This window comes from Camelina sativa, chromosome 15, assembly GCF_030686135.1.
Source record: "Camelina sativa cultivar CO46 ecotype springtype chromosome 15, ASM3068613v1".
Classification (NCBI taxonomy): Eukaryota; Viridiplantae; Streptophyta; class Magnoliopsida; order Brassicales; family Brassicaceae; genus Camelina; species Camelina sativa.
In genome coordinates, this window is record NC_141894.1 from 2,795,902 (window position 1) to 2,808,431 (window position 12,530).

At 35.6% G+C, this 12,530-nt stretch overlaps 4 protein-coding genes across 5 annotated transcripts; 3 read left to right on the forward strand and 1 right to left on the reverse strand.

The window, feature by feature from the left end:
* Positions 1-77: 77 nt before the first annotated feature.
* On the forward strand, positions 78-1,961 carry LOC104744848 (thioredoxin-like protein CITRX, chloroplastic). The gene is made up of 4 exons (XM_010465958.3): positions 78-483; positions 803-925; positions 1,494-1,574; positions 1,668-1,961. Exons 1-4 carry the CDS (start codon positions 253-255, stop codon positions 1,782-1,784), a joined length of 552 nt encoding a protein of 183 aa, XP_010464260.1. The 5' UTR covers positions 78-252; the 3' UTR covers positions 1,785-1,961.
* A 322-nt stretch (positions 1,962-2,283) lies between these two features.
* Positions 2,284-3,392, forward strand: LOC104744849 (GATA transcription factor 15). The gene is made up of 3 exons (XM_010465959.3): positions 2,284-2,598; positions 2,699-2,860; positions 2,940-3,392. The coding sequence occupies exons 1-3, from the start codon at positions 2,578-2,580 to the stop codon at positions 3,186-3,188; spliced, it is 432 nt and encodes a 143-aa protein (XP_010464261.2). The 5' UTR covers positions 2,284-2,577; the 3' UTR covers positions 3,189-3,392.
* Positions 3,393-5,902: 2,510 nt separating this feature from the next.
* LOC104744851 (uncharacterized) lies at positions 5,903-6,590 on the reverse strand. Its single transcript, XM_010465960.3, has one exon. The coding sequence runs from the start codon at positions 6,454-6,456 to the stop codon at positions 5,992-5,994; it is 465 nt and encodes a 154-aa protein (XP_010464262.1). The 5' UTR covers positions 6,457-6,590; the 3' UTR covers positions 5,903-5,991.
* A 2,963-nt stretch (positions 6,591-9,553) lies between these two features.
* On the forward strand, positions 9,554-11,453 carry LOC104744853 (protein DEHYDRATION-INDUCED 19 homolog 4). Of its 2 annotated transcripts, none has more exons than XM_087488519.1 (6): positions 9,554-9,666; positions 9,847-9,939; positions 10,030-10,193; positions 10,585-10,662; positions 10,779-11,044; positions 11,141-11,453. In XM_087488519.1, exons 2-6 carry the CDS (start codon positions 9,852-9,854, stop codon positions 11,244-11,246), a joined length of 702 nt encoding a protein of 233 aa, XP_087344645.1. In that variant the 5' UTR covers positions 9,554-9,666; positions 9,847-9,851; the 3' UTR covers positions 11,247-11,453. The 2 variants fall into 2 exon arrangements, with proteins under 2 accessions (XP_087344645.1, XP_087344646.1); XM_087488520.1 differs by having other exon boundaries at positions 9,584-9,666; positions 10,042-10,193.
* Positions 11,454-12,530: the final 1,077 nt, after the last annotated feature.

Genomic DNA, 12,530 nt, shown 5'->3' on the forward strand with positions numbered 1-12,530 from the left:
CTCGAATCATGCAGTGAATAAGTTGATCGTTACTATTGCAGAATATTTAAAATATGGAATTAAGACATGAAAACTGCATTGAGTAAGATAAAATTGACTTTACCTGAGCCGTAAATAAAAAGTGTACAAAGACAAGAACTAGTTCACTGTTGTCCAAAGTACAAAAAGTAAAACACTGTTGTTCAATTGCCTTATCGTCTAAAAACCCCTCAAAAAAGCGAAAAACTGAAATCTTTTTTGCAGTCATCGAAAATGGCTCTTGTTCAATCCAGAACTCTTCCAAACCTCAACATCCCGTTGTCGCCGGTTCTATCCTCCATTCATGCTCCGTCGTCTCTCTTTCTCCGGAGAGAAATCCCCCCGGTAGCCTCGCCGTTCTCCTCCTCGACCGCCGGGAACTATCCCATCTCTCCGTTGACGCGTCCGCGGAAGCTTCTTTGTCCTCCTCCTCGCGGAAAGTTTGTTAGAGAAGATTATCTTGTGGTACGGCCAATTTCTCTCTCGCTCGCTCCCATCTCCTCCATATTGTCTTTGTTAGTTTCATGTTTGTATTCGTTTTACGACTTCCCATCTTGTCTTCCTGGGAAATTGAGTTCGTTCGAGGCAAAATTTCACCTTGCCCGGAAGCTAGCATTGATATAGTTATATAAGAATTATACATGGTAGCTCCCAATTCATTTCTAAATGCTCTTCAGAATTGAGATTCCTTAATTTGGATCTTATGGATAACTCTTAAGACCATCAAGTGGGAGCTTTACTGATCGTTGGATGTTATTTTTTTCCTTTTCCTATGGTTTGGCAGAAGAAATTTTCAGCTCAAGAACTTCAAGAACTGGTGAAAGGAGACAGGAAGGTGCCGTTGATTGTAGATTTTTATGCGACATGGTGTGGACCTTGTATCTTGATGGCCCAGGAACTAGAAATGGTACCATGGATTCTCATAACTCATCTTTTCTATACATTCTCCATTTCGTTTGCTTCATGTGTAGACTCTAGAGTGCTTATATTTATACAAACAATGTTACTGGTTTGTGATAAGGTTTTTCGTTATCTTGAAATGTTATGGTTTATGAAAAGGTTTTCTTGCAAAAGTCTACTGTAGGACTATTGTAACTAGCCTAAGAGTTGGCAGTGAATTGTAGCTTAGCTAGCTTAATGTTTAAATAGGAGCTATAAAAATGTATCAAGGGCATTCTGGATTTGTATAGGGTCTTGGTATGGCAGTGGACTAGAGTTGAAAGACCCTTCTCATTAATCAAGTCTCTTCTATGGTTTAGTACTTTGATGAATTAGATAAATAGTTCCAATCTTAATCACTTGTTTCACCCACTCTTTATGACGAAGATATATATTGTTTGCGTAGTCGGCGTGTTTACATTTGCAAAATACTTTTGAATTGTGAGCATCTACTTCTTGATTAGCTTTATCTACCCGTTTTTACTCTGCAAATCTCATTGCACTCGTGTTAAATAGTTATGCTCTTGGTGAAACAGCTCGCAGTAGAGTACGAGAGCAATGCGGTAATTGTGAAAGTCGATACAGATGACGAGTACGAGTTTGCACGCGACATGCAGGTAAACAATCTGTTTAACTTGCAGGTTCTGTTTTCCTTGCAGCATTAACAATTCAACTCATGACAATAACCAAAAAAAAATGTTGTGATGCAGGTTCGGGGGTTACCAACATTATTGTTCATCAGTCCTGACCCAAGCAAAGATGCAATAAGGACAGAAGGACTAATTCCATTACAGATGATGCGCGATATCATTGACAACGACATGTGAAAGTCCTCTTGGTGCTTTTAGGTTTGAATAGAATTTCGCCGTAATTTAGGATTGGTACTGAGTTATATTATTGCATTTGAGAGAAAAATGTCATCTGAGGTTATCTTTTAAAGACATTTACATGTATGCAATGTTAGTTATGAGCCGTTGATCTGATCAGTTTGAAGTTTTGCCGCACATCTCTATCTAATCTACTAGGAAGAGAGGAATGACGTCATTAAAGACTTTTCCCAAATCTTAACTATAAACGCAATTAAAGTATTAAACACCATTATTATTATAAAAAGAAAGCACCACGCCACTCAAAATGGCGCCCAAATTATGCGAAAGTTTTTTTCAATCAGGATCGAGGGAATAATATTTGGCGGGTGGCACTAAAATGATCCAAGAGTAAAGAAATCAGGGGTACTTCCGTCAATTCGACATAAAATTAAAACTAGGGTTTAGCTTAGCCGGGCCGAAATTTTGATTTATAATTGGCATATTTTGGTTTAGTTTTGTGCGGTATCTCTCTATCTGCTGTTGGTTCGTTCGTTTCTTTGAACCCAAAAAAAAAAAATATATTAATAGTAGTCTCTGTTTCTCCTCTGACACTCACACACACACTCTCTCTCTCTCTCTTTCTACTTTCAAGATTCAAATTTTTTTGGTTATCTGATCCACTCGTCTTTGATCTTCTCAACTCTTTATCTCTTTCTTCTCTATACTCCGATCTCTGTTTGTAATCCTAGATTCATATCTTCTCGAATTGGCAACCAGATCACGATCCAGATATTGGAGACGACGTTTGGTAATGCTAGATCCAACCGTTAAAGTGAGTGATCTGATTCCCTCTTCTTGCTTTTTGATCTCTGTTCTCTCTATTAGTGATCCGATTAGTTTAAACTTAACGGTTTACTTATGTGTTTGTTTAGGTTTTCGAATCAGAAGCTATGGGAGATTCGATCGAAGAACACAGCAGTAGCAACAGTAATGGAGGAGGAGGTATCATCAGCAGCAGCAACGAGAAGAAGAGTTGTGCCATTTGTGGTACTAACAAAACCCCTCTTTGGCGAAGCGGTCCCGCCGGTCCCAAGGTTTTTATTCTCTCTCTCTTCGATTTCGATCCGATCCGGACCGATCTGATCTGATCTGATCTGATTGATTTTTGTGTAGTCGCTTTGTAACGCATGCGGGATCAGAAACAGGAAGAAAAGAAGAACAGTAATCTCAAACAGATCAGAAGATAAGATCAAGAAGATGAAGAATCCAAAGTTGGGTGATTCGTTGAAACAGAGATTGTTGGAATTGGGGAGAGAAGTGATGATGCAAAGATCAACAACGGCTGGGAATAAACTCGGCGAAGATGAGCAAGCCGCTGTGTTACTCATGGCTCTCTCTTATGCTTCTTCCGTTTATGCTTAAAACCCGAATTGATTTCACCTTTTAATAATTAATAATAATTAAATTTTTGTAGGATATGTTGTTAATTCTGTAATTTTTGTTCGTGTTTTTGCGTTGTTGAATTAACTTCAAAACTTCAAATTTTGTATCACTAGTTTGTATGTGTGTGTGTGTGTGATCTCTCTGGAGAAGAATGAAAGGTCAAAGATAAAGATAATTTTCTTACTTGGGACAATTATTTTTATTGGAAGCTTTTGTCTTTATTAGGACAAGAATGGAGAGGAGACTTGCCTATCTGTCAAGCACATAGTTTTGTGTCTTTCTTTTTTTTTGAAATTGTTTTAGCTAAATTTGTGATGTTCGAATTTGCCGCTTCTTTTCAAGTGAAAAAGAACCAAACTTTCTATGTACTTTCCCTCGCTAAATTCATTTTTGTTTTTGTTTTAAATAAATCTTAATTATAAGAATGATCATGTAAATTCAAAAAAAACCTTCATTGGGCACCAAGGACTCATATGATATAGTACTGCATAAGAATATAATACTGAGATTAAATTTGCTTGGTGGTGTTTGTTGTTTCCAATCATTTCGAAAGTAAAAGAGATATCTAAAGATTTCTTTGTAAGTTATTATAAAACTAACAAAAAGATCTCTCAAAGCGGGACCAACAACAACAAAGAGCTTGAACTCAATGCGAATGTTATGGGGTGATCTCTACATTTGCAATAAATGTAGCATACAGTACACGGTATGTTGGCCTATAGTAACCTTAGTTTAGTTGGATGTGAGCAGACGAGTTCGAATCATATAGTATTACATGTTCATAGGTGTCACGTGACTGGTCAAAGGGTTTGACTCATTCATCCCATCCTTTTTTGTATTCGAATTTTTATCTATATTTACAAATGGATTTTCACCCAAGAAAAGGTATATTTACAAATGGATTTATATATGAAATTGGGCTTACCACATATGGCCCCAAAAAAAAGATAGCCTCGTCATCTACTACCTTAATCAACGAATCTTGAGTTGAATTGGTTCCGACAACTCCTATCTAAAGTCCTGGAAGCTACTTACCTACACAAATTGAAAATAACTTTTATTTTGTCAACTCATAAGGGCATAAAACAACTTTAGTCTCTACTTTATTCATTTGTTTTTCCAAAACAGTACCATAATAGATAAAAATACACACACCATTGGATAAATGGATACCATGTTCCTCAAATAGTCGAATTAATTCAAAGTTAATTATTGAAATCTACAGAATCTAAAATTTAAATGTTATTTATCAACAAAAGTAAATTAAAAAATGCCTACAAAAAATAAAATATTCTACCTATAATTTGATTAAACATCATAGAAGGGCGGGGATAAACTTACAGATAAAAAAAGCTACAAAGTTACTATGAAGCAAAGCCCAAAACTTAAAAGGCCAGCCTAGCCCAATAAATACAATTGACCGGTTCGGTATAGCGATTTAATCTCGGTTAACTCTCTGGTTAGGTTTTTGAATTTGTTCCTTAACGAGTAAAATGGGACACTCGTGAAGATTTAAAGTTTTAAACAATTAAAACACACGCAAAAGAGACTCAGATAGTAGATACTGACAGACGTGGATTGGATTGATTGATAATCCAGTAGTCAACTAAAATTCAATATTCCAATAATGCAATAAAGAAGAAGAACCAGGTCAGAACATTGTACCGGATTATACCGAATTTGTGTTAGATCGGCTTGGTGGGGAACGAGGGACCACAACAAACCCATTACTACTCGCACGTGCTAGCCAGCTAATATTTTTCACATTTCCTTTAAGAAAGCTTTAAAAAGGTAGGCAATCTAAATATTGAAAAGAAAAAGATGAACAAAAAAATAAAGGAAGAAGATACGATCACATGGCCAAAACTTGAGCTGTTGGTGGTTTTACTTACTTGATCTTTGTCCTCAGCAAATAATTCCTCTTATCGTTTTTTTTTTTTTATTGTCATCTGAAATATATATTAAACTGAAAGGGTGGGATACATGAAAAGCCGGCAGTACTTTAACCTTCGGAAACTAAGCCGACAATGCTTTACCCCCGGGAAAACAAATCGAGGAAGTCAAAGCTCTCGGAAACTAAGCCCCAAACACGGGGAAACAAACAAAGAAATTCGGAAACTAAGCCCCAAAACGGAAGACTAAAACAAAGAAATAAAGAGATCTAAAACCGGATAGTAGATTTTACACAAAGAAAACCATCTTCTTTTTGGGGAACAAACCCGATTCGCCAGAGCTTGGGGAACAAACCCGTAAGTTTTCATATTTAATTTACTTCATTAAGAGGAAAGGATAAAAATTGTCTTCGAGCAAAACTGGCCGTCCAATTTATGTAGCGATGTCAAGCTAATGACCATCACATCAGATGTCACCCAAAAAAAAAAAAAACTAACAGTACTAATTGACTAATTTGCCAATGCAAAATTACGTCGACGTAATTAACAGAATTATGAATCATAATTCGTTTATTAACAATATAATCGAACCGACAAAATAGTGTAAGTGAACTACACTTACCTTGTACTTTATGGACACAGTTACTGAAGCTCAAGTTATGCCACAATTACTTAATTATACTAATATATAATTTGAAGAGAGTTAACAAAGAGTAAATTATAAAATGTTCTTAATTGATTAAAATATATATATATATATATATATATATATATATATTAAATACAAATTGTCAACAAAAATGTAAAAAAAGATAAGTTAAAATAGTAAAAGATAATTCAGTTCTTGGTACATTTATCCAGGTAGGTAAATCAAGATGAATCTCCCTCCGTCACACAAAACAGAGCAAGACAACGAACATAGCAAAGAGAAGAGAACCCTTTAAACGATCCGATCCAGAATCTAAATACCCCTGCTGACCCTGAGGAGGTGTGTGATAGTAAAACGGGAAGTAAGGAACGATCGGATTCGGCGGTGGCGGCGTCCCGTAATTTCCGTAGTAAGGAGGCGAATAATAGTAACCTTGTCCACCGTCGCCGCCGTAAGGAGGCGGGTACTTAGCACCATTTGAGCTGGAAGGAGGAGGAGGAGAGTAGTAATAAGAACCACCCCCATCGGAGTTTGAAGACGACGGAGGAGGAGGAGGATAAGAAGAAGATGGGACAGGATTGCATGGATTGTCGCAAGAGGAACACATTGTGCAAGAAACAGTTTGGTCTTTTGAAGTCACAGAGAGAGGCAGTGACATTAAGAGTACAAGAAGAGCTGACAGAGTAGAGAATCTGTTTGGTTCCATTGTCAGAAGTTTTTGTAGTCTGACAAATATGAGCTATAGAAGATCAAGTGATAAGGAAGAGAGAAGATGAAAGGAAACGAGAGAAAGAGAGAGAGAGAGAGAAGGAAGAAGAAACACACATTCAGAGGCTCAGAATAAGAGTGATTTCCTCTTTTTATTAACGAATTTAATATTTTTAATTGTATTATTTTAAAAATTCATTAAATCGAAAAATAATTCTTCATAGTAGTATTAAAAGATTTTATTATTAGTGTCAAAAGTTATTCGCATTTGTCATATATCGTTTTCATAAATTTTATATTTCATAGATATATTCGTACACTGACAGTATCTCAAAAATGTTGATTTGGGTACTTTAAATCTCTGTAAAATTCTTCTTTATAATATTTAAATATATATAATACATAATTCTCTTCTTCTGGAAATTTGATTACATGAAATAATTAATTATCTAGGAAATAAATTAATTTTAGAGAGACTATGAGAGAAATATAAATAACACGGAGAAAAAAGAACAGAGCGTAATTTTGGAGAATGTAACGCAGAGCAAATAAATACATTTGACATTTATAACCAAAGATTTGTGTAATAAAAGTACTGAAATACTCGGTAAATGCCAAATGGTAACATGTATTGTAAGTACATATCAATTCTAATTTCTCAACCGAAAGTTTTGAGATCATCCTTTTTTTTTAATATATAAATAAACTACTCTCTCCGTTCTATTTTAACTGTCGTTTAAGATTTTTACACATAAGTAAACTATTAAATTTTATGTTTTGTCCTTCATTAATATATTTTATAATTTTTTCATTAGTTGAAACTTTAATACAGCAGGGATAAGATTAGAATATTCATCAAACATCTGCATTGAAAATCTAAAACGACAACTAATATGAAATAAAAATTAAATTCTATAACAATAACTAAATTAGAACGGAAGAAGTAGTAATTTTGAGTCTTTCTCTTTTACTATAAGTCTATAACCTTTATAAATTTTATCTAGACCTGGTTTGGACATGGTGAAAAGATATGCACGTCTATAGAATCTTTACTTCTTTAGTACATATGGCTTCTACTTCAATCTATGAACTGAAGTTTAAATTTTCATACCTTTACATCATGGTTAATTAGGTTAGTTTTTTTTTTTTTTTTCAATCCAAGAATCGACTACGAAACTGGAAAGTGAATCGGATTTTTTTTTTTTTTTTTTTCCTTTTTTGTCGTTTTCGGCTCTTCGTAAAAAATGGGATATACCTGAGACTTGAGTAGTAGATATACGATTTTCGGATTTTAAGTAAAACAAAAATCTTCTAATACAAATTGTTTATTGTTAGGTGAGGAATAGTTTATATGTGGCACTTAACGATTGGTGAGTAGAAGTGAAAACACGTGGCTATGAGAAAGCCGATGTGATTATTTCTTATCTTGTGCTAGAAATACAAAATGTTTTGTGCTATTTCGTTGAGTTATGTATTTTATACAAAAGCAGTAACCTAAGAGGGCCAAGAGCTAATGAAATCGAATCTTCATGCAACTCTATTTCATTGTTAGACTAATCATAATAATATCTGAAAATTAAAGCCTATGTTCTTTCAACAACAAAAGTACAAAACATTTAGCTTTAACATCGTTGTAATCAGCGTTAACAACAATTTCTCCACTTTTTTTAGGTCCTAAACAACTTTGGGTTACACTTATCTTCTAACTAATGTCGCTAGCGTCGGCGTTTCGAGCAAGGGTGACACATGTCTTCTAACTATTTGTATTCGTTATTATTTCAGACGGTGTTTTCAAACCATGTCTTATTATCCTATCTATCAAACAAGGCCGACATATGATTTGTTTAATTATTCGTATGTAAGTCAATTTCATTCATACATGAAAAGTAAAAAACACAGCTCTTCGAAGATGGGGTTTTCACTTTAAAACATTTTAGCAAATTCATTCGAAATATTATAAATACAGTTCATAATTCTCTTCTTTTCTTTTCTTTTTCATCCACACTCCCAATCACACCAGTTGTGTTGTATTGAACAAAAATCTTCCAAAGTTGCATAGGTGATAGAGACAAAAAGGAAAAATGTTGTCTGTCGATTGTTTCCGTTCATGTACCTAATGTGAATGGTGAAGTGAAATAAGTTTGCACTATGAAAATGAAAGAGAGAGAGGATCAAACAAAATCGCAAGGAAAAAAAAGGAAAGAAAGCTCTCTATATTTTGTTGGTTGCCAAACATTAATTGGATTCTTCCTTGTTTGTTGATAAAAGATAGTATTAATTTCACACCACCACTTTATTCCCCTCTTCCCTCACATAGTCACATGCAGCTATTTTTTCAATACCTTTTTTTAATTAAAATTTTGAGATGACTCATGTCACTGTCGAGTTTTTTTTTGTTTTTATATAAAAAATATAAGAAAAGAATAATTCGTATGTGAATCACCTGTTTCAATATTACAATATTCTTAAACTAATTATAACTCCTTCAATCAAACCATTCTCAACCAAACAATTAGACATAAAGCTTATCTGTCAGATATTAAAGACTAAATTTCACTAATTTGCGATAAATAACTCACAGCCCATTTATACACCATTCTAACTTTCTAATTTACTTATGCTTAAGATTAGGAAGCAATAAATTTAAAGAAACTCTTACTTTGAGGAATTGATCATTGGCTACAATCACTATTCAGTACTACTCCAGTATTCAGTATTCACTAACAACTGGTAGTAATTGAAAGTTGAAAGTAACAAAAAAGCCTTGGAAACGCCGACAAAACTCGTCACAGACTCACAGCAGATCCTCCACAACTTTACAAGGATGGTTATATAATGATATACTACATGGGTATTTGTGGTAAAGTTTTTAATTTAGTAAATAATTAAAGCAGATTCCTAAACTTAATTTAGTATTAATAAAGTAATAAAGGTGGGCAATTTAATTTCTCAAGCAGGGGACTTTGCGGTAGACTAAGGCTACACGTGTGAAGCATTACAACATAACCCCTTTCCTTTGTTCGGTCCAATCGAAACCAAACCGCGTGAAGTGAACGACTTCGTGTAATATAAAGGGGCAAAAACTATAAATAAACATAAAACTAAAGGGTATAACAGGTAAAACAAAATATTACAATACAAAGCATTTGTCTTTCATGTCTCATCTCCGAGACTCCGACTCCGACTCCGACTCCGAAGTTGTAGTTCGGTAAAACAAAGTCTCTCGCTTCTTCCCCCCACTCTCTCTCCACCTCCTTCCATTTCTTCTTCTTTCTTTCTCTTTCTCGCTCTCTCTCTCTCCCGTGCTTCTAGGGTTTCGTTGATAATCCACATTCAAATTTCTCTCCTTTTAATCTTTCTCTTTTCTTTTTGTATAATTAACGATCAGAAGATATGGATTCTTCCAATTCATGGATCAATTGTCCCTCTGTTTTCTCTTCTTCTTCTTCTTCTTCTTTGAGACGGTGTCAATCCCGATCAGGTTCGCGCTACTTGTTTTAATTGGGAATCTCATGTTTTTGTTCTTAGGCTTTTTTGTCATAAGATTTGATCTTTGGAGTTTTGGTGGCAGATTTATATCTAGGAGGAGGAGTAGGAGGAGGAGGGTACGAGGATCTTGAAGGAGAAGACGATTTGAAAGCTGAGTTTATATGCCCTTTTTGCGCAGAGGATTTTGACATTGTTGGGCTTTGTTGTCACATTGACGAAGAACATCCCGTTGAAGCCAAGAACGGGGTAATTCAAATGATTCATACCTTTCTCTAGCTCTAGGAAAAATCTTGCTGAGTAGTTAGATTCTACAAAGTTTTGGTTTTTATTTAGAAAAAATCGATGTTGGTTGTGAAAACTTGAAGATGTTGTTGGTTGGTATATATATCTCTGTGCTCTTCGTGTGATGATGAAATGTTTTGTTCTCTGGCTACCTGTTGTTTGTTTCTTCTTATCAGATGAGCACTGTGTATTCCCATTTAGCAGCCTTGTGAATCCAAAATCTTTGGAATATTTCGTTTATTCGGTCGGTAATAATTAGTGATCTTTTTATGATCATCCAGATTGAAGCTACTTCTCTGTTTAGCTCTTTAAAAACGTGGACTTGAACAAATGTCTTCTTTGTTTTCCCCTCCAGGTCTGTCCTGTATGCACTAAGAGAGTGGGATTAAATATCGTTGGCCATATTACGACGCAACATGCCAATTTTTTCAAGATATCCTTTCAATAGCTGATGCTTAATCTGTTTATAGCTTCTTGGTTCTCTATAGTACATATATTTGGTAGAACTTAAGAGTGGATATGTTTAATTCCTTGATGAGAGGTTTTTACGTTCAGAGAAAGAGAAGGTTGCGAAGAGGAGGATATAGCTCTACTTATCTCGCCTTGAAAAAGGAACTCCGGGAAGCTAACTTACAGTCTCTTCTTGGTGGTTCTTCGAGTTTCACTTCTTCTACAAACATTGATTCTGATCCGCTGTTGTCATCCTTTATGTTTAATTCTCCTTCACTCAATGAGTCTGCAAACAAAACTGCTACACTTGTTGTGACTGAAGAAAAGTCAGCTACAAAAGTCTCATTTAAAGAATCTCTCAAAAGGTATATATATATATTGTGATCCTCTGGTGCCAAGAAAGCTTTTTTACATAAGAGATTCTTTTTTCTTATTTGGTCTTTTGGCTTTCGTTTGCGCAGAGACATTCAAGAAGCTCCACTTTCAGGTGAAGATCAAGAGAAGGCGAAAAAGAGCGAGTTTGTGCGGGGTATGTTGTTGTCAACCATGCTTGGAGACGATTTCTAATTTTCCGTTAAAATCCCTCGCCTTGTTGTGGTTGATGCATGAGGCATAAGGAATCTGAGGTTGAACTTGTTAAAGAGTGGTCATAATGTATGTGATGCGAAATCTTGTAAGTTAAGGGGATGCAGAGTTGCATCCATATATTATTGTCGTTTATACCTTGGAACCTTTATGTGCATAAGCGGAATAAAGTACTTTCTTTATTCGAAAGACAACTACTACGGACAGGTTTTCTTTATTCTAGGATGATGACATGACAGAATAGTTTGTCTAACAAAACAACTACTACGGACGTACGTACTGTAGTCAGTCACAAGACAAACAATTAGGAAAGCTGCTCATCATCAGGATGACTTGAACATGGCTCCATAACAGCGACTCCACCGGCAGCTTCGATACTGGTAATGATTTCAGTAGCTTCCTCCTTTGTGACACCTTGTCTGATGAGGGAGTTGGGGACGTTTTGCACACAAAAAAAGCGATCGTTGCACACCCATCTCTTCGGACAATGATTTGAGCACTTTTACATTAAGAAGTTTGGCCCGTGCAACTGCTCCAATCACTTGCATCCTTTTCTCTGGGTCAAACTCGACCAACTTCACAGCAAACTTGTCCCCGGTGTCTATTTCCGGGAGAGGAGGTTTTGGAAGGCGCAGCAGCTGACTGAAGATATAATCCATATCTTACCTCGGCCTCGGCCTACCAAACGGATCTCTTGCCACCAATTGAACGGGACGCCAATTCCGTGTAGTTTTAGGTGGAACTCGAGGCCCAGTCTCTGGACATTTAGGAAGGAAACGACCACCTTGCAGATACCACCTCATGGCTGACTGTGACTAGTGACTCATATATAGAGCCGGAAAAAACGATATTTAGAATAACAAAATCTCGCAAGAATATAATAAGAAAAATGATGAATAACTTCGGTATCAAGCAAAAGCAGAGATTCAAAAACTAAGTCTAAATACTCTCTTTCTTATTATATAAGCTCCAAAATCACTCAAATAGGATCCGAGAATCACAGATAAGTGATGTGATACAAGGAAGGATCTAAAACCGAAGAATGATATATGAGAAAAAAGAAGAGCGTGTATGTATGAGTATGACTTACCTCCAGCTAGCTTCACCGTCTCTAGGTTGATGTTGATGATCAAATGACAGACAAGACAGAGAGGGTTCTAGGGTTAACTTGGTGAATATCGATTTTAAAGGGGTTACAAATCTACGAAATGGCCTTGGGCCCCCAATATTTTAAAACATCATCGAAAATAAAAATAATATTTTCGA